This window comes from Perna viridis, chromosome 1, assembly GCF_037379345.1.
Source record: "Perna viridis isolate PV_CMFRI_1.1 ecotype Kerala chromosome 1, ASM3737934v1, whole genome shotgun sequence".
Taxonomy (NCBI): Eukaryota; Metazoa; Mollusca; class Bivalvia; order Mytilida; family Mytilidae; genus Perna; species Perna viridis.
In genome coordinates, this window is record NC_142445.1 from 20911555 (window position 1) to 20938682 (window position 27128).

At 31.7% G+C, this 27128-nt stretch overlaps 1 protein-coding gene across 1 annotated transcript; it reads left to right on the forward strand.

The window, feature by feature from the left end:
- Positions 1-40: 40 nt before the first annotated feature.
- Positions 41-26185, forward strand: LOC148627725 (serine/threonine-protein kinase TBK1-like). Its single transcript, XM_088577441.1, has 19 exons — positions 41-199; positions 1264-1398; positions 3920-4060; positions 4571-4700; positions 5412-5502; positions 7550-7643; positions 8398-8561; positions 9212-9322; positions 11123-11302; positions 12149-12360; positions 14290-14440; positions 15432-15597; positions 15896-16020; positions 16777-16893; positions 17629-17727; positions 19223-19322; positions 19891-20045; positions 21480-21551; positions 22730-26185. The coding sequence occupies exons 2-19, from the start codon at positions 1303-1305 to the stop codon at positions 22797-22799; spliced, it is 2274 nt and encodes a 757-aa protein (XP_088433567.1). The 5' UTR covers positions 41-199; positions 1264-1302; the 3' UTR covers positions 22800-26185.
- Positions 26186-27128: the final 943 nt, after the last annotated feature.

A 27128-nucleotide genomic window follows, 5' to 3' on the forward strand; every position in this document is an offset into this window, starting at 1 on the left:
ATGTTCTTTGCCCGGGATTGTTGTATAAAATTTGTTCTTTCCTTTTAAAATCAATTGAACCGTAAACCTGTTTCTGTTTTTATTTTCATAGGAGGAAGTTCATGTGTTTGATGTTTGTATTTATATGATGTGATAGAATTAGATGCAAATTTCTTCAAAATATTACTTTGAAGCATAACTACATGTACAATATCTACCGGTAAATATTCTAAAAAGTTGAAAATATTACACACTGACACAGTGTCGTAAATTTATCCCAGCATCAAATTTAGTACTGAGTAACTATTATATGTACATTTGTATGTACATGTAGATACAGTCCTGTATAGTAGTACGAATTTCTTCTGATCCTGCAACCCAACATATCAATATCCAATTAAAAGAAGGGGAGCGTTGCATGGTCAGAGGAAATTTTGACTACCTGCTTACATACATGGGTATTTATGTTGGTTTCATGATTACTATAGTAATATAAGATCCCTGCTGAGTCAGTGCACTCCAAGCATATATTGCTGGAAGAAAAATATGAATATTTGCAGAGTAGGCATTGCCTATAAAAGGAAGCACTGTGAGTTTTGACATTAACATATAGGGTTGAGTTAAGTTTTAGAAGTAAAATATCTTTTTTGTGTAAAAAATACTGAAAAAAAATGTCAAATATCTAGTTCTACATGATAAAAATATTAAGAAAAACATAAAACAGAAGACTTTGCATTGTAATGCAGCGTTTCATGACCCCGTGAGGTAAACAACAAAATGCGTATAGTGGATTCTTTTTTTACTGTATATTTACTACCGATTTTGGCAATTTCTGCTTTGTTTGTAGACCTTGTAAGATCAACCCTGATCTATGTTGAGTTTTGCGTAAAAAAGATTTAGTTGTAAACATCTGAGACCTGTATTTAGGAGTTCTTGAAATCTTTTTCAATAAGGTTTGGTATTATTTATCAAATACATGCAATTGAAACTACTTATTCAACATCCTACTGGTTTTACAGTGTTGTTACGTACATGTATAAACCTGAATTTATTGGAAAATCATCATTTGTTCTGCTAAGCATTATACCTGTACCTCACTTGTAATTTGACTGATTGGGTATTTAACAACCTTTGGTTTATGATCCCCTGTTTATTGCATTGGGATTAATCAACAGATTGTCACCATAACTGCTGACCCTTGTTGTGCATTTATCAGTGTAGGATGTAGTGTACTGTACATGTGAAGATCTGAATGTGATATGATTTTGCTGAACATTTTTTTAGTGAGAAGATGGATGCTTTTTTGATGGCTATTTGGAAACTATGAACAACTATAGATTGTCACAGAACTATGCCTGGGACCATACATTGCCCCTGGGACAAGGGGCCACTAGTAAAGTGTTCAAAGGTTTCAGCCGGGTAAGTTATCAGTTCTTATTATCAGAGACTTAAGAAATTAGGCAAGACACATACTTGCAAACAAATCTATTTTTCTCAGTTGCTGATATCAGTGCGAGTTCTGTTGAATGACCATATTCATAGATATCAATTTCCCACAACTTTGAAAAGTTATGAGCATTTCATTATATAGTGTTATAAGTTTTTTTTTTGTGGTTATCATTTTTCACAGTAATTTGTACACTGAAAAAATTAGGATGACTAGTATGTATACACTGCAAATGCTAAAACATTTATAATATATTTTCAAGCACTCAGAAATGTTTGTTACTTAGATCAGTAGGAACACCAATTTTAGTCCCGTCAAAAAGGAAATTCTGACTTTCATGGCAATTTCTTATAGTCCCCTACCAGCGACTTTCATCAAAAGGACATGTCTGTTTGTCAGTCTGGCAAATTAGCTTTCACCATTATTTTTTCATCAAACTTGCAAATAATTGATTTGATATTCTGTATGTTGCTTTACAATGACAGGTTACAGGTCAAGGTTGAATTTTGTAGCTATATTAGTGAATATTTTGCTGAATTGTAGTCCTTGGACTTAGAAAATCAATGAAGAAAACTGTTTTTCACACTTTTTTAGCTTACCTTGCTGAAGGTCATGTGAGCTATTGCCGTCACTTGGTGTCCGTCGTTGTCGTTGACAATTGTTCAAAACTCTTTTACTCTGAAACCACTAGACATATTGGAACCAAACTTGGTATGAAAGTTTTTTGGGGAATTCTGCATAGAACTGTTGTGGGAATTTCTGATCCGTCGAAAAACATGGTCGCTGTTACTAAAAATAGAACATAGGGGTCAGACAATAGTTTTTCACATATATCTCCAAAACGTTTAAGTTTAGCCAAATTCTGACATGGGGTAAAAGTGTTCAGCATGATGAGATCTATCTGGTTCAAATTTTCATTTAGTCTAATAAGCCATGTTTGAGTTATTGCCCTTTTTCAACGTTTTTTTGCTATTTTTTATGTTATTTCTTTCAAAAACCTTCTCCTCTGACACTACTCGACCAATTAGAACAAAACTAGGTATGAATGTTCCTTGGGGTATCCTGCATAGAATTGGTGTGGGGATTTATGATTCGTCGAAAAACATGGCCGCAGTTACTAAAAATAGAACATAGGGGTCGGACAATAGTTTTTTGCATTTATCTCCAAAACGGTTAGATTAAGCTCAATTCTGTCCAAGTAAAAGTGTTAATCATGATGAGATCTATCTGTGGTTAAATTTTCATTTTAATCTGTTCAGCCACATTGGAGTTATTGCCCTTTTTCGACGTTTATATGCTATCTTTAATGTTATTTCTTTCAAAAATCTTTTCCTCTGACACTACTTACCAATTGGAACCAAACTTGGTATGAATGTTCCTTGGGGTATCATGCATTGAACTGACGTGGGGATTTTTGATCCGTCAAAAAGCATGGCCGCTGTTAGTAAAAACAGAACATAGAGGTCAGACAGTAGTTATTTGCATATATCTCCAAAACCATTAGGTTTAGTCAGATTCTTTCAATTGCTGAAATGATCCTTATTTTTAGCACTACAAAAGTCTTCAGGCATAAAATTTATCAGACGCCTTCTTATAAGAGTTATTGGCCTTGACAGGGAAAAATTACAGGGTTTTTTTTTTACAATTTTCAGCCAATGTCTTGAAAACTATGATAGATTTAGACTTTCATTTACTGAAATGATCCTTATGATAAGTCCTATCAAAGTTTTCTTGAGTCGAAATTGTTGGACAACTTCTTGTTTAATTTATTGCCCTTGAAAGGCAAAATTCAACCAAGTGAGCGATTAAGGCTCTTGGGAGCCTTTTGTTGTTATACTTGAATATGATTGTTTTTTTTTTTCATATTTGATGAGTTGCTTTACCGTGTCAAGTTACAGATCAATTTTGACTTTTGTTAGGGTTTGTTAGGTGACTTTTTATTGGGTCAGTTAGTCTCGTCATCTGACTATGTGATTTCATGAGAATGGGTCCTAGTCTACCATTCAAATCCATGCAGATTTGTCATTTTCAGAGCATTTAGTTCAGTATTAAAACCAAAAACATATTTTCGTCTGAAAATACCAATAAAATGACAAATATCTATTTCCATATGATAAAAGTATTCAGAAAAAAGATAAAACAGAAGATTTTGCATTGTAAAATAGCGTTTTGAGATCCCGGAAGTAAACAGTAAAATGCAGATCGGTCTTTGGATTTCAATACAATCTATATCAGAAATTCCAGTCAGAAAAATGAAACAAGAACACGTACAGATCCTATTGACATACATGATTCAGTGCTTTTCTCAGAATGATTGTTATGTTTTGTGTTTTTTGACAGTTCTTTAGGCAAAAGCATATTCATTTCTTCTGTTAATGGTATGTGTATTTTTTTTGGCTAGATTGACTTGACTATTTACCATCATAGTAATTCTCCATGTTGTGCATTTAAAATTTTAATATTATGACATACAAATGGTCATTGTACTTTAAGGTGAATGGGGAGGAAGTGGCAGTTAAAGTATTTACTCCAGCAGGGCAGATGAGGCCTATGGATGTACAAGTCAGAGAATATCAAGTGATGAATATGTTAAATCATGAAAACATTGTCAAATTGTTGGCTATTGAAGAAGAGGTAATGATTGAGTAGAGACATTTCTTTATGTACAAATTTAGAATATATTTTTTTTTTCTAAAAGTCACACACACATGAAAATGGATGAAAGTTGAGAACTTAAAAAAACTACTGTAATGATTTAGATTAATCTGTATTGCAGTGATAGTTATACAGCTAGCATACTTATACTCTGTATGTTGCCTTGAATTTTCTTTAGATGTAAATCTTACCCTGTAAACTGTACACAATAGTTTTAGATTCATTTACATTATCTTCTCTTGGAGATTCCTGAAGACCAGTTGTGTAAAAAAAAATATCTATGTATCAGACATGATTTTTTTTCTTTTTTAGCAGAATTCCAATATTTCAAATAAATATTTTGTTGATTCAATTCCTGTTTTTTACCATATATTTACTTCTGATTTTGCCTATTTCCACTTTGTTGACTTCGTAAAATTATGTCTGATTTATTCATTCATGTATATGTATGTCTGCTCTTTGCAAAAAGTTGCATAATTTCTTTTATAGCAAAACACTCGTAACCGTGCTATTGTTATGGAGCTGTCCACATGTGGCAGTCTGTACACATTATTGGATGACAGTTCTAATGCCTTTGGTCTAGATGAAGATGAGTTTCTACTGGTCCTGTCTCATGTCAGTAAGTAAAAGGCTTATATATGTATTAAGAGTTTTCTATAATTTGGCCATTTTATCTACTTCTTGTATGGCTTAATATTTTCTGATATGTCACCATGGGACAATGTAATACAAACAAGTGAAATCAGTAATTTTCTATTGAAATTGGTTGTTGTGTGATTGTGTTGCATTGTCTATAAAATCTTATTGGTCCAAAGTGATGTTGTGACATTATTAATTTATTCTAATGTACCAATCCATAGGATTCCCACCATGATAGATGCCAAATGTCAAACAGCCAAATATATTCAAGGAATCATAGGAAAAAAAGGTTTTATAACTCAGGAAATTTGAATATTTATTTTCAAGATCATAACAAGCTTGCAGAGGCTTGTTTGTTAGGACGTTGAAATTAAATAACTTAAGTTGATATTTCGCGATATTCAACTATCACTTGTGATTAAAATTTAAAATGATGGTCATTAATGTCAATATTGATTTGCTGCGTTTATCAATTTTTTTCAGATTCTAGCCCAGAATTTCCATTTCAGCCTCTTAGTTGAGGCTAGTAGTAAAAAAAAAATCATACCGATCAAGATAACAGCTTTAAATTTGGTTACATGTAATTATGCTTTATTTGTTTCGTATTAAAACAAAGGAAGAATTTTTTTGTGTCGACAGATTTCTCTGTATTTGTTCTATTGCAAAGTTAAATTTTTCATGTTTATTGTAGCTGCCGGAATGAAACATTTAAGAGAGAATGGTATAGTACACAGAGATATCAAACCTGGGAATATACTGTTGTATAAGAAGGAAGATGGCAGGTACAATCTATATGTTCTTCTAATGCCACCCAAAGTTAATATGCTTCTGAAGGGAGCGTTAATGGTTGTATTATCAACTGGTATACTGGTACTTATGGCAATAAAAACCCTCAATATTGTGCATGTAAAATCGGCAGCTTGAAAATAGCATCATGGCAGTTTCATTCTTGTATACTTGTATTTGGAATTGAGAACTACACCAGTCTTGGAAAACACTAGCTTTGATGATTCAATACAAGCTGAATCTTAATTTTTTCCAAGATAGGGATGGTTAAAACATGACACTCACATGTTTATGAAAAGGACATAATCAGTTTATCAATACCAGACAATTCGACCCTAAGACATTTCAGACCATGCCAACCCATAGTTCTTTACAAATGCTGTACATTTCAGCATACATATTTCTGACCATGACAATTAGAAGAATGAATGATTAGACCAATAAAAACCGTACATTATAACAAATTTTACCATTTTGGAAGTTAATGATAACAGGACTGACAAATATATTAAAGATGTTTGAATTGATGTTTCTTTGGGAGAGTGTAAGGTTTCATCTTTCTTATATTATCTTTATCCTTTCATACCATTTTTCATGCAAACTAATTAGGGAAGCAGATAGCTCTTTTTACATTTTTAGTTCACCTGGCCAAAGGCCATGTGAGCTATTGCCATCACTTGGCGTCTGCCGCCTTTGTTGTCTTCATCTGTCGTCATCTGTCATCATCGGCAACTGTCGTTGTAAACAATTTATCAAAACTTCTCCTCTGACACTACTTGACCAATTGAAACCAAACTTGGTGTATGTTGTTCCTTGGGGTATACTGCATAGAACCGATGAGGGGATTTTTGATCCGTGGAAAAACATGGCTGCTGTTACTAAAATAGAACTTAGATGTCAGACATATGTTTTTCCTCTATATCTCCAAAACTGTAAAGTTTTTCTAAACTCTGACAGTAGTTAAATTGTTCTGCATGATGAGGTCTATCTGTGGTGAAATTTTCATTTTAATCTGTTGAGCCATGTTGGAGATATTGCCCTTTTTCGATGTTTTTTTTTTTTTTTTTCCTATTTTGAATGTTATTTCTTTCAAAAATCTTCTCTACTGACACTACTTGATCGGTTGAAAAACATGGCTGCTGTTACTAAAAATAGAACATATTGATCAGACAGTAGTTTTTAGCTCACCTGGCGGAAGGCCATGTGAGCTATTGCCATCGCTTTGCGTCCATCGTCGTTAACAAATTTTCAAAACTCTTCTCCTCTGACACAACTTTACCAATTGGAATTAAACTTGGTATGAATGTTTCTTTGGGTATCCTGCATAGAACTGATGTGGGGATTTTTGATTAGTCAGAAAACATGGCCACTGTTACTAAAAATAGAACATACGGGTCAGACAGTAGTTTTTCTCATACATCTCCAAATCTGTTAGGTTTAGCAAGAACTTTTTCAATTGCTGTAATGATCCTTATTATAAGGCCTTCAAAAGTAATGAGGGATCAAAGTTGTCAGATGATTCCTTGTAAGAGTTATTGTCCTTGAAAGATGAAAAATGATGTTTTGTTTTTTGTTTTGTTTTTTTTACAGTTTTCAGCCAATATCTTGAAAATAATAATAGATAGAAAGAAACTTCCATTTTCTGAAATGATCCTTATGACAAGTCCTTCCTAATCTTCTTGAGTCAAAGTTATCGGCCAACTCCTTGTTAAATTTTTTGCCCTTGTTATTGCCCTTGAAAGACAAAATTCAACCAGGTGAGTGATTCAGGCTCCTCAGAGCCTCTTGTTTGCATATATGTCCAAAACTCTCAGGTTTAGGTAAATTATGACATGGATAAAAGTGTTTAGCATGATGAGATCTATCTGTGATGAGAAGATTTTACATAGTTTATAGCCTGAGGAAATAATGAAGGAGATGATTCTCTGTTCTTTCTTTATTGATATGTCAAAATCCCCATAATTTGTTATTTCCTCAAGTACACTATGTAAATATTCATACTATATGTTTATGTTTCTAAATATGATACTATATCTTTTCCAGGTCTGTCTATAAATTGACAGATTTTGGTGCAGCTAAACAGTTGGAGAATGATGAAGAGCAATTCATGTCACTGTATGGTACAGAGGAATACTTGGTGAGGGTTTAGACAGCATTAAAGTGTTAACTTACATTGTATGAACCAATACTCTGTTAAAATAGCTTTTCTATTCTAATCTTTATTATACTAAATGCTCTACAGCATACATGTCAGTGGACACGATAGAAGAATATAGCAGGCATGAAATTTTTAACACACAAATGTAAATTAATTGAGAACATATAAACTAGGAATTAGTGTAAGTAACAGTAGTACACAAATAATAAGTACATGTTAACTCTTTTTAAAGAAAGTTGTTTCAATTTTTTTAATGTACTCGCAAATTAATTTTTTGGCAGGTTTAAAAATTTGTAAAAAAAAGTGGATACTGTTTAACTGCAGATCCTCAGATCATATATCTGAATCAGTATTACAGATTAACATTCAGTTTAAACATTTAAGAGCATTCTAAATTATATGGGAAACCAAATTGACAATTTTTTTTACATCATGTAATCTTTGAAATTGACAGTGTATGCTACTATTCTCATGAGGATCTAAAACCTCCAATGTAATCTTTAAAATTGACAGTGTATGCTACTATTCTCATGAGGATCTAAAACCTCCAGTGCCAACAGCACTTTGAATTTTTCTCTCCTTTGCAAAGTTACTTAAAACAGGTTTTACTGTATAAAAATTGAGAGTTTTCACATTTGTCACATGAACAGTTGGTGCATATTAAAGCACTAAACATTTTTCTTCAGATTTGTGTAGTGTATTGTTGTGAAATGCTGTTGTTGTGTTATTTCAGCATCCTGATATGTATGGTAGAGCTGTAATGAGGATAAGGAACCCAAACCAGGAAGGTTTTGACTTTAGTGTAGACTTATGGAGTCTTGGTGTTACCTTCTACCATGCTGCTACAGGCCAGTTACCATTTAGACCTCATGGTGGAAGGAAGAATAGGAGACAGATGTATTTATTTACCTCCTTACTTACCTCCTTGTAGATGAACATTTCAAATCTCAATTTCAAAATATTGATAAAAGAAGTTTTGCTTTTGTGTTGTAGAGTACACACACACTCTAGTGCTATTTTAGATATCAAGCTCTGATGTTTTGGTTTTTTTTGGAGGTTTTTTTTTTTGTTGCAGAACTTTGTTGGTTTATTTAGTTAGGATATCTTAGATTTTATCTTACTTCATGTGCTTTAAATGGTAAATTTTACATTCATTTGAAAGATTTAACCAAGAATAAAATATTGGAACCTTACAAACAATACTTTGTAATAAAAATACTGATATTTGCATGTCTTTATTATATTTCATTCCTTCCTTTTCTGTGAGGATAAATTCAATATAACAGCAGTTTTGAGTTTGAGACCAGAAATATCACAATGAGTCTGTTTGGGAAAAATGTGATGTTCTTTCGAGATGTTCAATACTGATGTAACCCTATTTATCAGTGACCTCTTAGTCAGTTTTATATTTGATTATGTACCGAATAAAGAAAAATTACATAAATACATTTTTGGAGTACATATATTGTGACACACTCAACCACCAAATTACTGTAATGTTTTAATCTTAGAAGATGATGGTCATAATATATCATATTCTGTTTAAGGTATGAGATTACACGAAACAAGGAGAGTGGTGTGATATCAGGTGTACAGAAAACAGAGAAAGGACCAATAGAATGGAGTAAAGAACTACCAGCTACATGTCGTCTATCACTGTAGGTGTCCTCTACATAAATAACGTAAACAATTTATTATCCAACAAATAGTATAGTATTATTGCTTAAGGTTTTCCGAATTGGCTTTCTAGCTGAGGACCAATAACTCAACCAATATGGAAATCTTATGCAATTATACCTTTATTGACTAACTTGTCCAATATGGGTTTAAACCAGTCCAATATGACGTATTGGACGGGTAACAGCCGTATTGGACGGCTAAATCCCATATTGGATGGCTAGATCCCGTATTGGCACAATTTCGTATTTTGTATTGTATTGGCAGTTTTGATCATATTTAGACTGATATTTGAACATTAGTCAATAACTACTGGTATTTATCGGTAATCTGTACCTTTTTTCTTTTGATTTTGTTGACAGATATTTTCTGTATCTCATGCATAACAAGATATTTTTAAAAAATCCATCAAAAAATTGTGACGTCATCAGACCTTCTTAAGAGTTTTGAATTTAAAAAATGACATCACACTCCAACAGTTTGTAGTCACACTACTAGAAGTACATAAAAATGATCAATGTATTCAATAATTAGATTACAGATAAATAGAATAATAGGTACTTTCAATTTTGATACTGACGATGTCATGTGGAACATCTCGACTTACGATCTCATCAAGATATTCCACATTGTCAGTATCAGTATCAAAATTGAAAGAAACTGTTATTCAATATGTGACTGCCACTAATTTCAAGGAAGTTATCGTAACAAAATAGTATCATATGCAGTAATTGTCTGACAGGAGCTGTTTATTTGACAAAGAATTTTAGATATGCTAAATGATACAGAAGCTTGTTATTTGAGCAGTCAAAATGCATTGACTGTATATTAAACAAGTGCTATACTGTCACTGACTGGATATAAGTTCAACTTGTAACATCACAAAAATTACCTCATTCTGAATTTTCTAGGAAGTCGTACCCTGCTGTATCAAATTTTTGTTTTACTGGCTTAAAAAGCTTTTTTCTTCTATTCTTTGTTACATTTTAAAGACAAACAAGAGAACCAACGTGATGAAAACTTCGATACATGAAATTGATTCAAACTGGTTAAATGTTTTGGCTCAGTACTCTTTTTTTCACATTTTCTTGTGGTTCTAAGCCACATCTTTATATCAATATAATCTCAAGACAGTGCACAGTTATAGAATAATGGCATACACAAAGTCATAACAGAAGATATTTATAGTGAGCCTGATAGGGTAAGATGTGATGTTCTGTCAAGATATTTAAAACTTCTGTTTTCTATTTTCTGACATTATTAAAATTTTATTGACACCCAATATATTTAAGTATGATGGCAGTAGCATGAAATTAAAACATATGTCAGGTGGTGATAAAAATTGAATAAAGTTAAAATGACCAATTGCCATAGTTTAATAAAAACTTCCAATTTAATTTGATTTGTAACAAGCTTTCTGATTGGTCAGTTCTCTTTGAGCAAACCAAGTTTTTTCATATAATCTGGTTTGTTACAGTGAGTGAATTAATGCCAATTGATTTGCACTCCACAAACCAAAAAATGCAAAACAAAAAAATATTCTCATTTTTTTCAATATTGGACTGTAATCCATTCATTAGAAATTAAATTATAAGGAATGTTTTTTTTTATTTTTTAAACAGGTTACATGAAATGACCTGGTTTGGGGCAGTTTAAAAATGCACAATGGTTTATTAGTGTAAACTGCTGCAAACCATGATAATTGGTATAACCATTAAAAAAATAAACACATTCTTTAAGTTGACTATTGTTTATAAATGACTTCTTTGAATTGTTTGTAGTGGACTTAAACAGAATTTAACACCAATACTGGCTGGTTTGTTGGAGAGTAGTGAGAGGAGAAAATGGAGCTTTAATACTTTGTTTAGTGAAGTGGAGAAGATTGATAAAAAGAAAATCATACATGTGTTTTGTCCACATAAATGGTCTCTGTTGAGGATTTATATAGATCCGACATCAACGTAAGAAACATTTTATATTATAGCTGTGATTTTTTTTGTTATTTTGTTTCTGTAAAATAAAATGCTTCACTTTGAATTTTTGTACTGTACCCCTTGACAAAATGAGGGTATTTAGAGTAATGGTCCTGTGTCATGAATTCAGTTTCTGAATACCAGTAATAATTCACAATCTATCAAATCTCAATAAACTTATTGAGATGGATCGTCCTACAAAACACAGATTATGTATATGTTATGGCAGTATAAATTGGATTTAGTATTTAGGAGTTATGGGCCTTTTGATATTGGAAATTTTGGGGAATTTTCCCAGGTTTGTGGATTTCAGTTTTAACAAGTCCAGATTTTCTGTGCATTTGTTATTTTTACTATATTATTCCTTCGTGTTTTGTCTATTTTAAATTCTCTCTTGTTTTCATATCACATCTGTGAAATTTGCAACAATGTGGAATATGTGGTCAACTGATCAACTTGGTGTTTTCGTCAGTAGAAAAGAACTTAATGTAACACAGAGAGAAAGGAGCTGTGTAGAAAAGTTGTTTTTTATCTTATATTGTATTGAAATTCTTAATTCTCGCTTTTTGCCTTCTGAAATTATTAAAGTAGAAAAAAGTAAATAATCAGTTTTTATTGTTATTGAAAAAAAGTAATATATTTTCTGTTGTTGCAAAGCATTTACTTATAAAGTTTTTTTCTCAAGCCTTTCCTTAACTCACATACTGATGGCATGGAATTCAAAGATTTGTAGAATATCTCAAAGATTTGAAGAAAAAAAGAAATTGTCTTAAGGTGTTTGATAGAACCATGTTCAGGTTAATTAATTATTGTTATCAATTTTTGTACATGTAGGTATAGTAGACTTCAGGAACTTATAGCTGAACAGTCAGAGATATCAGCTGACAATCAGATTCTGGTTTTTGAAGGAGAATATTTATTGACTTTAATAGACAGTGAATTATCACCTGTGGGATGTTATCCAAAGACAATTAGTGAGGAGACTCCTGTATATGTATTCTCAAAAGTTATCATTGAACCCAGACCATTTCAGCAAGCTGTTTATCGTAAGTGTCAGCTTTGTCTCTAAAGTTATCATTGAACCTAGACTATTTCAGCAGGCTGTTTATCATAAGTGTTTATCTCAAAAGTAGTCATTGAACCCAGACCATTTGTCTCTAAAGTCATCAATTAACCCAGACCATTTCAGCAAGTTGTTTATCGTAAGTGTTTGTCTCTAAAAGTATAATTGAACCCAGACCATTTCAGCCAGCTGTTTATCATAAATGTTTGTCTCTAAAAGTTATCATTGAACCTAGACCATTTCAGCAAGCTATTTATCTTAAGTGTTTGTCTCTAAAGTTGTCATTGAACCCAGACTATTTCAGCAAGCTGTCTATAGTAAGTGTATGTCTCTAAAGTTATCAATTAACCCAGACCATTTCAGTAAGCTATTTATCGTAAGTGTTTGTCTCTAAAAGTTATCATTGAACCCAGACCATTTGAGCAAGCTATTTATCTTAAGTGTTTGTCTCTAAAGTTATCAATTAACCCAGACCATTTCAGTAAGCTATTTATCGTAAGTGTTTGTCTCTAAAAGTTATCATTGAACCCAGACCATTTCAGCAAGCTATTTATCTTAAGTGTTTGTCTCTAAAGTTATCAATTAACCCAGACCATTTCAGCAAGCTGTTTATCGTATGTGTTAGTCTGTAAAAGTTATAATTGAACCCAGACCATTTCAGCCAGCTGTTTATCGTAAGTGTTTGTCTCTAAAAGTATAATTGAACCTAGACCATTTCAGCAAGCTATTTATCGTAAGTGTTTGTCTCTAAAGTTGTCATTGAACCCAGACTATTTCAGCAAGCTGTCTATAGTAAGTGTATGTCTCTAAAGTTATCAGTTAACCCAGACCATTTCAGTAAGCTATTTATCGTAAGTGTTTGTCTCTAAAGTTGTCATTGAACCCAAACCATTTCAGCAAGCTGTCTATAGTAAGTGTATGTCTCTAAAGTTATCAATTAACCCAGACCATTTCAGCAAGCTGTTTATCGTAAGTGTTTGTCTCTAAAAGTATAATTGAACCTAGACCATTCCAGCAAGCTGTTTATCATAAGTGTTTGTCTCTAAAGTTATCAATTAACCCAGACCATTTCAGCAAGCTATTTATCGTAAGTGTTTGTCTCTAAAAGTATAATTGAACCTAGACCATTTCAGTAAGCTATTTATTGTAAGTGTGTGTCCCTAATGTTGTCATTGAACCCAGACCATTTCAGCAAGCTGTTTATCATAAGTTTTGTTATGCTGATCTGTGTCTGCCAATACAAAATGAAGAGAACTGAAAGTTACTTGGTACTACAGCTCACCAGCTTTTAAACCATTGTATGGACTTTTGTGTTTGTGTATTAGAGTATCATGGCTTAGCCATAAAAAAGTAATAAGGTAGAAAAGGAAAAAAGATGATAAACATGTGGGAAGATATATTTGCATGAAAATTAAGTTTTTATACAGGTGCCTCTTTTTTTTAAGTTGTTTTTCTTGATTTTCTAAATATATAATATATTTATCTACTAGGCATAGCAGTTAAAGTAGGTTTTACAAGCTTATAAAAAGGTATCATGCATGAAGTTTGTACTGAGTAGTTAAAAAAAAAATACAGGTTCCTTTAAGTATTCGTTTTATTGCATTTATATGAATAGAAAAAGTCAAAAGTCTCCACATGCATAGTGATTTGTTTCAAAACCAGTAGTTCTTGAAAGTCTATTCAATCCAGGCTTCGAGGCATTTCTTGCTTAAATGATGGAAACATTGTACTCAAATGTACTGCTTGTGCTGGACTTTTTTGTACCTTTGTAAATACTTTGTAAATAGAAAAATCATCACCTATAAACACAGGGAAAATTATTGTGTTCACAGATAGATAAATGTAATTACTATATCATAGAAGAAGAAACAGACAGGCGTATGGAATAAATATACTAAATATTTCATTTTAGCTGAATTTCCTAGATTTGGGAACACAGTACATGTAGCCAATGATTATCAGTTATCTAAAGTATGTAATGCCGTCGTTCACTATATATATTGGTGTGTCAAACGATTTCATCTGAAGGAAAGACTTATCCGCCATTGTGTTCTTAGCTATATGTAAGTATAAAAGTGTGAATTAAATACACATGTGTACCACTTCTATTCTTGTGTAATTTATGAATTTTATATCCATAATTATGTCCTATGACCTGTTACCCACTTGCCATGCTGACCTATGTAAAATGAAAGAAAATCTAAACTTTTAAGTAAACTCATAACCAACTGGGCACCTATGATGCCAAATTGTTGTTTCTTACTGATGAGGTGAGGAAACATTCCAATAGACTACCTGTAGTAACAACAATTTTAATTATTTTTCATTTTTGCAATGGCTAAAAAAAAACATTTCAATTGCTAAGTACCAGTCCATATAAAGTTCAGACAGTGCCAATGGTAAGGTGATTCATGGTGTGGAAAAACCCACCAAACAAACGATGCTTTTTCAGTCTACATATGCTATTTTATATTACAATAATCATTTCCTTATTCAGATCTGCACTTTTGAGAAAAACATACATTCATCTCACACTAAAATCAATCAAATCAAACCAAATTAGGAACAATAACTCTTGCAAAGTGTCAATTTCATATACAATCTTTATAACTTTTATTTAAAAAAAAAACAACTGTTACAACCAAATGAAAACCTAAGACTGGTTATGTGATCAGTAACTGTTTCTGATCAAGAAATAAAACTGAATTTGTTGGTTTTTTGACATGCATGAATCACATACTGTCTGGTTTTTATAAAGACTGCTACTTAGATGTTGGTTGTCACTGCTTCTCTATCAAGTATGTGGTATTTAGGGGATAGAGTGAAAACTGATTGGCTTGTAGTCATAATAATGCATCTTAGTGGGTAAGATGCCTATCTGACTGTTGCTGTAGTGAGCAAGTACAATAAAAATCTGGCTCAGTGTGTCAGACTGGAACAAAGCAGGGCCTATTTGATTGATCAATCCTTCTTGTCCTGAAATATTCTTTTTCTGCTATGGCATATTTAATCATAATCAATCAACCAATCAATAGATTGAATATTCTGCTTTAGACATGAGCTTCACCATGAGTGTGCACATTTACTTGACTATAATAAACACCAGAAGCAGCATTATCAGACATCAGAAGTATGGTACAAACAACTGAAACTTCAGTTAGATTACTTCAGGAACCAGATCAATATAGGGCAAACAGATCTGGAGGAAGCTATGCATAGTGTAAGTATTGGTAGGCAGGTGTAACATGAAAAATGATAAAGACAGAGTTTAACCAATTTAAAGATGCATATTTAAAGAAAAAATGTCTTTTTAGTGTCTGGAACTAATCTTATCCCTTAATTTATCAGGATAAGAAACAACTCATGAATGTTCGATGGCACTTGGCTGAAATGTCCTCAATTAATCTGTTAAAATTTCAATACTGCACATTACTGACAAGGACCAGAAATGAGAAATATGTTAACTCTTTTGAATTTTATACAAATGCACTGCATCAGTTTGTTGTATCAATATTTAGTTGAAGAAATACCTGGATGCAACAGTCCATGACTTGTCAGTAATGGAAGACAGTGAGTTACAAAAGAGGAATCTAGAATGTCAATGGGATAAAGCCTTGGGTTGTGATGACAATAAAGATAGGTGGTAAGATTATTATCTCTAAAAATAAGCCATTGTAGGAACAGGGTTAAAAAATACTATTTTGGCATTGTAATTCCACTGCTTGTTTAAGTACAAGAGAGAATACCTAAAATGCCAGCAACTGATTTTAGTGCTATTATAAAGTTAAATTAAAGACAACATTTGTGTTGTTGTAAAATTTCCTTGATTTTCTTATGCATTAATTCATGGTGTCAGCAGAAAGTTTCTCAGCAGCACAAATTTGCTTTCAATAATTAAGGGGCTAATAACTCTAGTCAAGAAGTTAAATATTCCAACATACTTAGATGCCAAACAATTTATTACAAGGGGAAAGTTATAATTGAAATGTTACAGAAAGATAAACTTAAGATGATAATGTTAAAACAGAATTTTTCATGTTGGCGGTTTTACTCCCATCAGTTAAAAGTCCCAAACATTTTATTCTTAGCGATCTTGACATGAATGCAGCATGTTTTTGTTCTTATGTTTTCTTGTGTTTGGAAGTGTCCTTGTTTTAAACGAAAGGCGTCAATTTCACAAAAAGTCGTAAGTGTGAAATTGATTGTAATATATGACGTCACAATGCTATTTAAAATTGTGATGTCATTACTTACAATCAATTTTACACTTATGACTTTTTGTGCAATCGACACCAGAGGTTAACATGCTGATTGAGCATGTTAAACATAGTAAAATTTGATTTTAAGATCATGAGATGAAGTTTAGATTTTGATCTTGGTATTCTTTTTTTTTTTTCAGTTCCCAAAAAGTTGAAATGATGATAGAAACCTTGAAGAAGGTTGTTATGAACTTTAAAGAAAATCGCCAAAGCAGAACATTAGATCATATTACAGAGCAGCTTCATATGTTTAGAAAGTAAGTGGAATATCCGTTTGAAAAGGGGCATAATCATTTTATTTAATGAAAATTTCAGCTTACCCACTGAAAAGTCTTCTTATCGTAATTTTGTGTTAAGAAGAAAAAAAAGATTCACAGGATTTTGCAACATTAATGTGTCAAAACTATGACACAAACTATCGTTTGATGCAACTTCTAATGCATACAAAGTTTTGAGGTTTTTATGTAGTTCTTGTATCTGGACATATTGGCAAAATGCTCCAATAAACTAAATATTTTGTCTAAAGTTGTCTTCATAACATAAGATTTTTGGCTAGAATATTTAAGTTCCCAACCCATGTGGCCAAAAATTCATGCTAAAAAATATGTAATGCAATCAAGTGTTTTTCACCAATTAAGCAGAATTTTCACATTTTGACTCCATTTTGCACTAATGTTTACATGTTAAGCGTGGTTTAACTGAAAAAAAGTTTTTACAATGAGTTGAGTACAAACTTTACTTTTATATTATGCAATATCCAAGTTTTTCTTCTTGGCTGAATTTGGCATAAACAGCACACACCCATGTATTTTTATCACATCACAGGTAAACTTGTATGTTTAGAAATAAAAGGGAGACAACTCATTACAAATCATCATATTGATCAGAACTTCATATGTTTACAAAGAAAGTGGAAAAAACTTCCTGAAAAAAGTATTTAACCATTTTACAATGTTGAATATTTATGAATTTATCATTAATTACTGTTGTAGAAATAAGCTACAGGAGATTTGTGTCACTACACAGTCTATCATAGAAAAATGTCATACCAATGCTCAAAGGCAGTTTGATAAATTCAACGAGTGGTACTTGTAAGTATGGTACTTTTGTAAAATAAAGATATAGAATAAATGTCTATTTAATGTAAGTGTTAAAGTACAAAAATGAAATTAAAAAAAAAAACATACCAAGGTTGATGATTCAGTATTGTATACAGTGGAATGTTCCCAAAATGTCTAATCCCGAATGGCTAATGAAATTATGCCCATAATCTCTAATGCAAAAAATAGTTTTATTTCCAAAATGTCGAAAAAGGAGAAAATAGTAATCAAAGAAACAAAATGTAATATTCATTGAAAATATGAATTATTATTTATATTTTTATCATTTTAGACTAACACCATTACAATTTGTTTGTTTTTATAACGTTTTCAAGTTGGTCCTTCGAATTGACACCTTTTGTTTTTTAATAATCAAATATGTCTGACAACATGAACAAAGAGGATATTGGTGTGCAAACAATTAATAAAGTATTGAATTGAACAAAAGAAAAAAAACATGGAAAAAGATAGTTGTAAAAACATAGTCTTTCACAATTAAAGTAATAAATTTTATACAATTTATATTAAATAAGGTTAGAAATTACCTTTAGACATATGGGGAATTACCCTTGCTTTGTCTTTAGACATTCTGAGAATCAAAACTCTAATTAGGTAAAATTTACCTTTGGACATTCTGGGGTTAGACATTTTGGGCTACAACCGTATACAGTGACATAGTTTTATGCTTAACATCAGACTCTTACTAACTTAAAAAGGCAATAAGTATATGTATTTGAAATAAACATCCTTCAGTATTTTTGTAAAGTTTTCATAAAACAATAGAAATAGCAATCATTAAACCAATTCTTGTATTTAAATGGCATATTATATGGTTTGTTGAAACAAGTAATCTGACACTACCCCAAGTAATCTAACATTACTCCAAGTAAACTAACACTACCCCAAGTAATCTGACACTACCCCAAGTAATCTAACGCTACCCAAGTAGTCTAATGCTACCCCAAGTAATCTAACGCTACCCCAAGTAATCTAACACTACCCCAAGTAATCTGACAATAACCCAAGTAATCTAACGCTACCCAATTAATCTGACACTGCCCCAAGTAATCTAATGCTACCCCAAGTAATCTTAACACTATCCCAAGTAACATAACACTACCCCAAGTAATCTAACGCTACCCCAAGTAATCTTAACGCTACCCCAAGTAATCTGACCATACCCCAAGTAATCTAACGCTACTCCAAGTAATCTAACACTACCGCAAGTAATCTGACGCTACGTCAAGTAATCTAACACTACCCCAAGTAATCTGACACTACCCCAAGTAATCTAATGCTACCCCAAGTAATCTGACAATACCCCATGTAATCTAACGCTATCCCAAATATTGTAAATTAGAGAAAAGACAAAATTAAACAACATATATGTGGTTGTAATATACTTTTAGCATTACTTAGGCACTCTTTTTTTCATGCTATTGCACAGAATCAAAAATCTGAATGCATAATTTTACTTATTTTACAGATCAGCTGTAGAAATGAGGGGAACTGCAAACAGAATAGAGAAAGATCTGATTGTGATAGAGAAATCTCATCAGAAACCTTTCGTTGAGAAACTGAGAAAGGTATTGTATCAGTGTAAAATTTTATTGTATGCTGTATAACTTATGAACCATTGAACTCTGCTGTGACTCTAATTTAATACTTTAAATGCTTTTCATAACAAAATTAGTGTCAAAATGTAGTGAAAAGAAGATACTTATATTGCTGTAAATATAAAAACTACCTTAAGGGAACAGTTCTTTTGTAAAAGTGTTGCAAAAAATTAAAATACAGGTACAATAAATGGTTAGCTTTTGAATATTGGATATGGATTGTAAATTATGTACATAGTTATGAGAATGGATGGTAATTTTGAGGAAGTTGAAGCATTGTATATGAAGGAGTTATATTTCTACTTCTAACACAATTACTTATTATCTGTTGTAACTGATATTCTTGGTGTGCTCATCATCAAACCTCTTTCCCCTTCTCTTAATGTTATATGATATTAGAAATAGATGATCAAAAGTAATATTTCAAATAAATTTGATCTTGATATCTTTAAAGGGGAGATGGGAGGACAATGTTAGCTCTTTTCAAAATTTTCAAATGCATGTCTATCATGTATAATTATTTATGATGTAACTGTAGACTGCCTGTGAGTTACATAGAAGCCTGACAACACAGCTGGGTGTTGTGAAAATGAATGGAGAATGTAATGGTGTATTAGATAAAGTAGACAGCTTCTCACCTAAAGGAGGGTCTCTGTCTTCTCAGAAGGAAATAGTTCTGCAGTTTAATAATAGGTTAGAATATGATAATTTGAAGGTGTGAAAAGGGCATACATCTGATTCTTCATCAACTGAATTTGTCCCCTTTTTAGCTCACCTGGCCAAAGGCCATGTGAGCTATTGCATCACTTGGCGTCAGTTGTCGTCGTCCGTTGTCATCGATAACAATTATACAAAACTCTTTTCCTCTGAAACTACTTGACTAATTAGAATCAAACTTGGTATGAATGTTCCTTGGGGTATCGTGCATAGAACTGTTGTGGGGATTTTTGATTCATCAAAAAACATAGCCGCTGTTACTAAAAATAGAACATAGGGGTCAGATAGTAGTTTTTTATATATATCTCCTAAACCATTAGGTTTAGCTGAATTCTGACTGGGTTAAAAGTGTTTAGCATGATGAGATCTATCTCCTATCAAATTTTGGTTTTAATCAATGAAGCCATGTTGGAGTTATTGCCCTTTTTCAACGATTTTTTGCTATTTTTAATGTTATTTCTTTCGGGAATCTTCTCCTCTGACACTATTTGACCAATTAAAACCAAACTTGGTATGAATGTTCCTTGGGGTATACTGCATAGAACTGTTGTGGGGATTTTTTATTTGTCGAAAAAAACATGGCCTTCGTTACTAAAAATAGAACATAGGGGTCAGACAGTAGTTTTTCGCATATGTCTCCAAAACGGTTAGGTTTATCCAAATTCTTTCAATAGCTGAAATGATCTATATTATTAGGACTACAAAAGTCTTCAGACTCCTTGTAAGAGTTATTGCCCTTGAAAGGGGAAAATGACTTTTTTTTTAATAGTTTTCAGTCAAATTCTTGAAATCTATGATAGAATAAAAGAAACTTTCAATTGTTGAAAAGATCTTGTGATAGTCCTACCAAAGTTTTCTTGAGTCAAAATTGTTGGACAACTTCTTGTTTAATTTATTGCCTTTGAAAGGCAAAATTCAACAAGGTGAGTGATTCAGGCTCCTGGAAGCCTCTTGTTTCACTTCTGTCTAATTTGTCAAAAGCAGCGGAAAATACACAACACAACAAAATAATTAATGAACACAGAAAAAGCAATATATTTTATGATAATGAAAAATACAGTGATTTCTTAATCATGTATGTCCTTCAAAAGAGGAAGGCTGATTTTTTATTGTGTATTTTCCCTCTCATGCAAAAATCCGTCTGAACCTGTGAGAACTTTTTACTTTATTAAATTTCTGCTACTGTTCACCAAGTACTGCAGGTGAATTTGATAAAAGGAGACTGATCCACTATTTCAAAATGATCTATGCTCAGTTTTATAAAATTGTTCTGATTTTCCTCAAATTCATCATCAACTGTTATCTCAGTTAATGAGAAATTTAGAGGAGAAACTCAATTATGTTATTCATGGGTTTTATTATTAAACATAGGCCAGATACAATACATTGTCTTTTTTTGTTGTTTTACAGGTTGCAAGATACAGAACAGTTATTTAAAGAGATAGATCATGCCATGATGAAGAATAATCAGATGTTAAATGAGTATGTTTATATTGTGTATTAGTCTAGTACAACCAAAGCTGAAAGTGATTATATGTTCTGTCTGACTGTCTGTCTGTCTGTCCACAGTATTTAGATATTGACTAACTATTTATTTTGTGATTAGATGTAGATGAGTTACTGATTAAGTAAGAACCATGATACCGTGGTTTTACAGAGTTATAGCCTATATTTTATTATACTGTGAAAGTAGTTTAATTTGTGGATACCAATTTTCATGGATTAGGGAAGAAACACAAGTTTGTGGATTGTTGAATTCATGGTTTTGAGGTTTTCTGTAAACACATTAATGGAAATTTCCTTTTCATTTGGAACCGAATTTCATGGTTTGGCCTATCCATGAAAACCACGAAAATTGGTACCCCATGAACAATAGTACTTTGACAGTAGCTTGTATACTTAAATGTGCATGGATATCTTCACAATTTACACAAGGTCATATCTATATCTATATCAATAAAACATTTATTATTACAAAGGTATAACCAGTTGAGGCTTTCCTTTAACTCTAATATTCATACAGGTTTTATATACACTTTACTAGTGGTCATGTCTACATAGTTAGCTTTCTCATTTGAGCTGACACAGTAAAGAAAGATTATAATTTTTAGTGAAGATGACCAATGACAATCTATTTTTTTTTTTTTTTTTTTTTTTGATGTATATGATATTAACATTGATAAGGGTATGTGTGTCTTTAGTTTCTAGTGATGAGTTTATTTCCATTTTCTCTACTGCTCTGTGATGGGGAAAATATCAGATAGTAAAAGTAAATGATGAAGTTTCAAAATAGCAGTAAATATCTTTACTTCTTAGATAAGCGATCTCAATTGCTATTGTATGATGATGTAGTGGTCACATTTTCATTCATTTTATACTTATTTGAATTCTTGATTTGTCATATTATTAGGAATGATGTTTGAATTTCTCTTAGATTTACTGAAAACTTGTGTTTTTATATCTAACACAGCTGTGTTATATTATGCACATAAATTCATAGGAGCCTGCTATGAGTATCTGTCCTTGAACAAATAATTGTTCAACAACCCTTCGGTACAAGAATGACAAAATTAGACCTATTTCTGTGCAGCCTTTATTTAAGGTCAAGGTAGCTTTACATAATTGTTATTAATGATTCAGTAGTCTTATCTATATTTCAGAGGTACACAACAGATATCAGAATTGTGTTGCAATGGATTTGTAACCAATGACAACAGTGACTACAGCTAATGAATGACAACATCCTGTCTGCAGTGATGTGGAAACTTAACTATCGGATGACCCTGAAAATTGTGTTCATTATATGGCTTTGTCATTGTTAAAAATAGAAGAATGGATGTAAAATTTGCTAGAATATAGATTGACATACATGAACATGTATCTTTTCTGTTTAGCCCACTTGGGTCACAGGTCCAATCTTTTTTGGTCTTTTAATTGTATAGAAGCTCAACTTCTTTAGAGATTTAAAGTAGACTTGACAAGAATGGTGAATGTAGCAACCTTAACAAATTTTCAATGTTTAGTTCAGCTAAGCAGGTGCTATTTTCTTGAAAATTTGATTCTTGTATTAGGAAGCATTACGACTCAAATCTCATTAATTCATACTGATGTATGCATTTTTGCTCAGTATTTTATTTTAAATACCATTTTAAGTCCCTTTAAGTATGTATAGTGCATCTTTCAAAAACAAGTCTATTGTTTTTTTTGTTTTTTTTCAGGACCTATTAGTCTGGTATTTTTTTAAGAATCTAACTTTTGAATAAAACTGTGATAATTTTTGTACATTATGGTGAAATCTGTGAAAACTGGACTTCAAATCTAGTAAATAGGCCATCAAAAGTATCAAGGTACTTTAAATAGTGAATAAAGTATCTGTAAATGTAATCTAGTTTCTTGTACTTCAGTTTACTAGAACTGGTCTGTTAAGAAGTTTTCTCAGATTTCACTGTATTATGATTTATACAATGTTACATGTATAGTTGCTAGTTGTTATGGAAGTGACCTTTGACATATATTCTATGCATGAGTGGCTTAATAAGTAAGCTGTGATGAAATTGTTTTGTTTTTTATGATATTAATGTGGAAAAGTTGATCTTTTAGACATTTATAACAATTTATTAATTTTAAACAGTTTTTTGTTTGTTGTCATAGTGATAGTCAGTTGGCAGTTCATTTGCAGTGTCGTTAAACAACTTCATTTTCAGTTTAATTAGCTTCTAAAAATTATGAAATTATTGTGTGCATTTGTTATTGTAAGTTTGTAATTGCAATGAAATGGAAAATAGCAAACATAGGAGGTAGACCTAGGGTAAGGGACATAACTCATGAAATCAGTGATACGTTTGTATTATATTCAATTTCACCAAAGCTTCTCAAGCTTTGTTTGAAGCAGAATAAAAGGAATCCAAGTTAATTAGATGCTTACATAAGATTGATGTAAAATGCTGAATACAAACGTTTGAATGATTTTTGAGAGTTGTGTCCCTTACCCTAGGTCTACCTCCTTAAAGTATGCCTTGGTAAGAATCAGGGGAAATAGGGAAATTCTGAAACATTTCTGTCATCCACTAATCTGATAATATTCTTTCACACAAGGAAGTTTTCTCTATTTGAAAAGATGACTTTGATCTCTGTATCACTGGATATAACAGGAAATTTTTATTAGGTCTTTTTGACAGAGTTATCTGCCCCAGAAATGTTCATTATGGAAACCAAAACTAAGAAAAATCTTATCGTTATCATTTGTTTCTGGTGGTACAAATAGTAAAATTACACTTCGGAAATGGTTTTTTTTTTTTTTTTTCATACCATGTTTCACCGACTTCTTCATTCATGCAAATGCTTTTTGTTAATACGTGTAAATTAAAGTGAGTGTAAATTGTTCACAACTATAAGCCAGTTGTATTTTGGTGCAACTATTTGAAAAGATACTTTTTGATCGCTGTATCACTGGATATAACAGGAAATTTTTATTAGGTCTTTTTGACAGAGTTATCTGCCCCTGAAATGTTCATTATGGAAACCAAAACTAAGAAAAATCTTATCGTTATCATTTGTTTCTGGTGGTACAAATAGTAAAATTACACTTCGGAAATCTTTTTTTTTTCTTTTTTTTTTCATACCATGTTTCACCCACTTCTTCATTCATGCAAATGCTTTTTGTTAATACGTGTAAATTAAAGTGAGTGTAAATTGTTCACAACTATAAGCCAGTTGTATTTTAGTGCAGTAACAAAAGCATCACAATACTTTTTTAATATTTTAGTACATTTTCTTTTTACTGACAAAAAGTCTTTTTCTGCATTAACAGATGACCATGTATTTAAATATTAACATTATCAACATCATATTTTACTATTGCAGTAGCGAAATAGTCAAGTTATTTAATGACAGCGGAAAGTTTTCTGGTTTTGTTGTTGTTGTCAACATGATTATAATTGCTTTATTAAGGAAAATGTGCTAGTTTTTAGCTAAGTTCTAAGTCTATGTAAAATCCGGAAAATTTATAAAAATTGAAACCCTGTACTTATTTCCAAGCACTTGTAATACAAAAAGTGGAATTCTCTTGTCATTGGGATGGGGTATTTCTTCCATTGAATGACAGATACCTTTTACTCTCTCTTAAGACTATTATTTCTTCATTTGTCTTTATTTTATTTACCTGTTTTATTAAGTTATTTTTATAAGCAGTCTTTGTATAAGAAATATTCTGACAATGTATTTTCAGTTTGATAAATGAACCCCAACACAGTGAAAGATTTACAGTATAATCTAAATTGACTGATAAATGAAACAAATGATTTATGGCATTCTTTGTTAGGAAGAAGATAAACCAACAAACAGCTACCTCCATTATCTTTGAGTTGTGTCACTTCTACTGTATTATGTGCACTGCTTTAATAGGGTAATAATGTACATGTTGTTATTCCAAAGTTTAAGTATTATTCAGTTTCACAATATTTTTAATCCTAAACTTAGGAAACTTGTCATAATAAGCACTACTTTGGCTAAGTCAGTTTAGTTTGTAATCTAGTTAACTTCAGGGAATAGAGTTATGTCATTCCTTGCTTGAATGACAATCATCTCTTTTAAAGTTAGCTGGATAATTGACAGAGATAAATTTTCTATCAAACTTAGATTAATGTATCCTTGAAAAAATAGTAAATTTATTTAAGTTTACTTTTTAATTGTCCAGTTAACTCAGTTCATCAGATAATGATCATCCAATCAAGGAAGACCAACTCTATTCCCTGAAGCTTCCTGTACAATGCACTGGTATACAATGAATTGATCAAGTTGATAGAACACACAGGCTGCAAGTCTAGGACACAATCAATTCAGGACGGACAGATGATTATTTAGTATTTTTAAGGACTCAGATTTGACAATATGAACTTGTAAATACCATATTGATGTTTATTTCAACATGAAATGGTCCATCTTCGTGTATTTAACTTAAAAATGATGTGGTAACATTAATCTGCAAAAATCATTGAAAGACATTGTGAAGAGTGATTAAAGTGCCTTTCTGTATTATTGAGAAGTTTTAATGTTTCGTTATATTATGTATCTTTTATGAATAAAATACTTGAAAGTAATAAACTATTGAAATCATAGTAGCAGAATATTTTTGAGCCTTTTCAGCATTGCTCAAAGTAGCCTTCCACCTGAAATGTTTTTTTCTTTAAATGGTTTTTGCTTTTTTAAGATGTTGGTCAATAAATGAATCTCTTTGAAATTGTACCATGAGATGCCATACAACCAAAACAAAGGCTAGGGGCTATTACTTGAACTATTTATATAATGTCAGGATAATAACATAAATAAGAGGGAATGGATCTCTGAAATTGTAATACAAGATGCCATGCCACAAAGGTAATGTGGTTTTGACTAAGGGACTGGACACAAGCACTTTCCTGAAGTAAAACAATTTCTAATATTAAAATAATTGTAATTGAATACAACAAACCCATTTTCAAATATTAGAAAATCAATTTCTAATATTAAAAAAATCATTTTTTAATATTAGAAATTCAATTGAATTTTTAATATTAAAAAATCATTTTTTTATATTAGAAAATACTTTTTTTGGCCCCTTTGGCTTGCCATAGTAATAAATTAAATCCAAAACAACAAGTGTAAACACACCTCAAGTTTTTAAGCTATTTGCTTGTACTTTTGGTTGGGTATGAGGAAAATGCTTAATCCTAGCTCCATAACTTCCTAATTGGGGGTGAAGTCATAATCCCAGATTCAATGAAGGCCCTCCTTAGGTGGTTTTGAAACTCTCTAAGATTCATAAAGATTAATCTACTAACAGTCAAGTTATGGCATGAAAACCAAATATCTATGGATGATGACCATGCAGACCAAGACCATGGACTTATGGCATGAAAACCAAGTGTCTATGGATGATGACCATGCAGACCAAGACCATGTAGTTGAGAACATTGCCATACCACTATACAAATACATCTTTTTTGTGGTGATATAAAAAACAGTGTTCACTCCTTGTCTGCCATTAATGCAGCATATAAAAATAGATATTTGCAATAGGCC

Bases quoted from the DNA above. Each gene is read 5' to 3' on its own strand.
- LOC148627725 (XM_088577441.1), top strand. From the start codon at position 1,303: ATGAACAACTATAGATTGTCACAGAACTATGCCTGGGACCATACATTG. The intron at 16,021-16,776 runs GTAAGATTATTA...TTTTTTTTTCAG, and splicing joins GATGACAATAAAGATAGGTG to TTCCCAAAAAGTTGAAATGA. The intron at 19,323-19,890 runs GTATTGTATCAG...ATGTAACTGTAG, and splicing joins TCGTTGAGAAACTGAGAAAG to ACTGCCTGTGAGTTACATAG.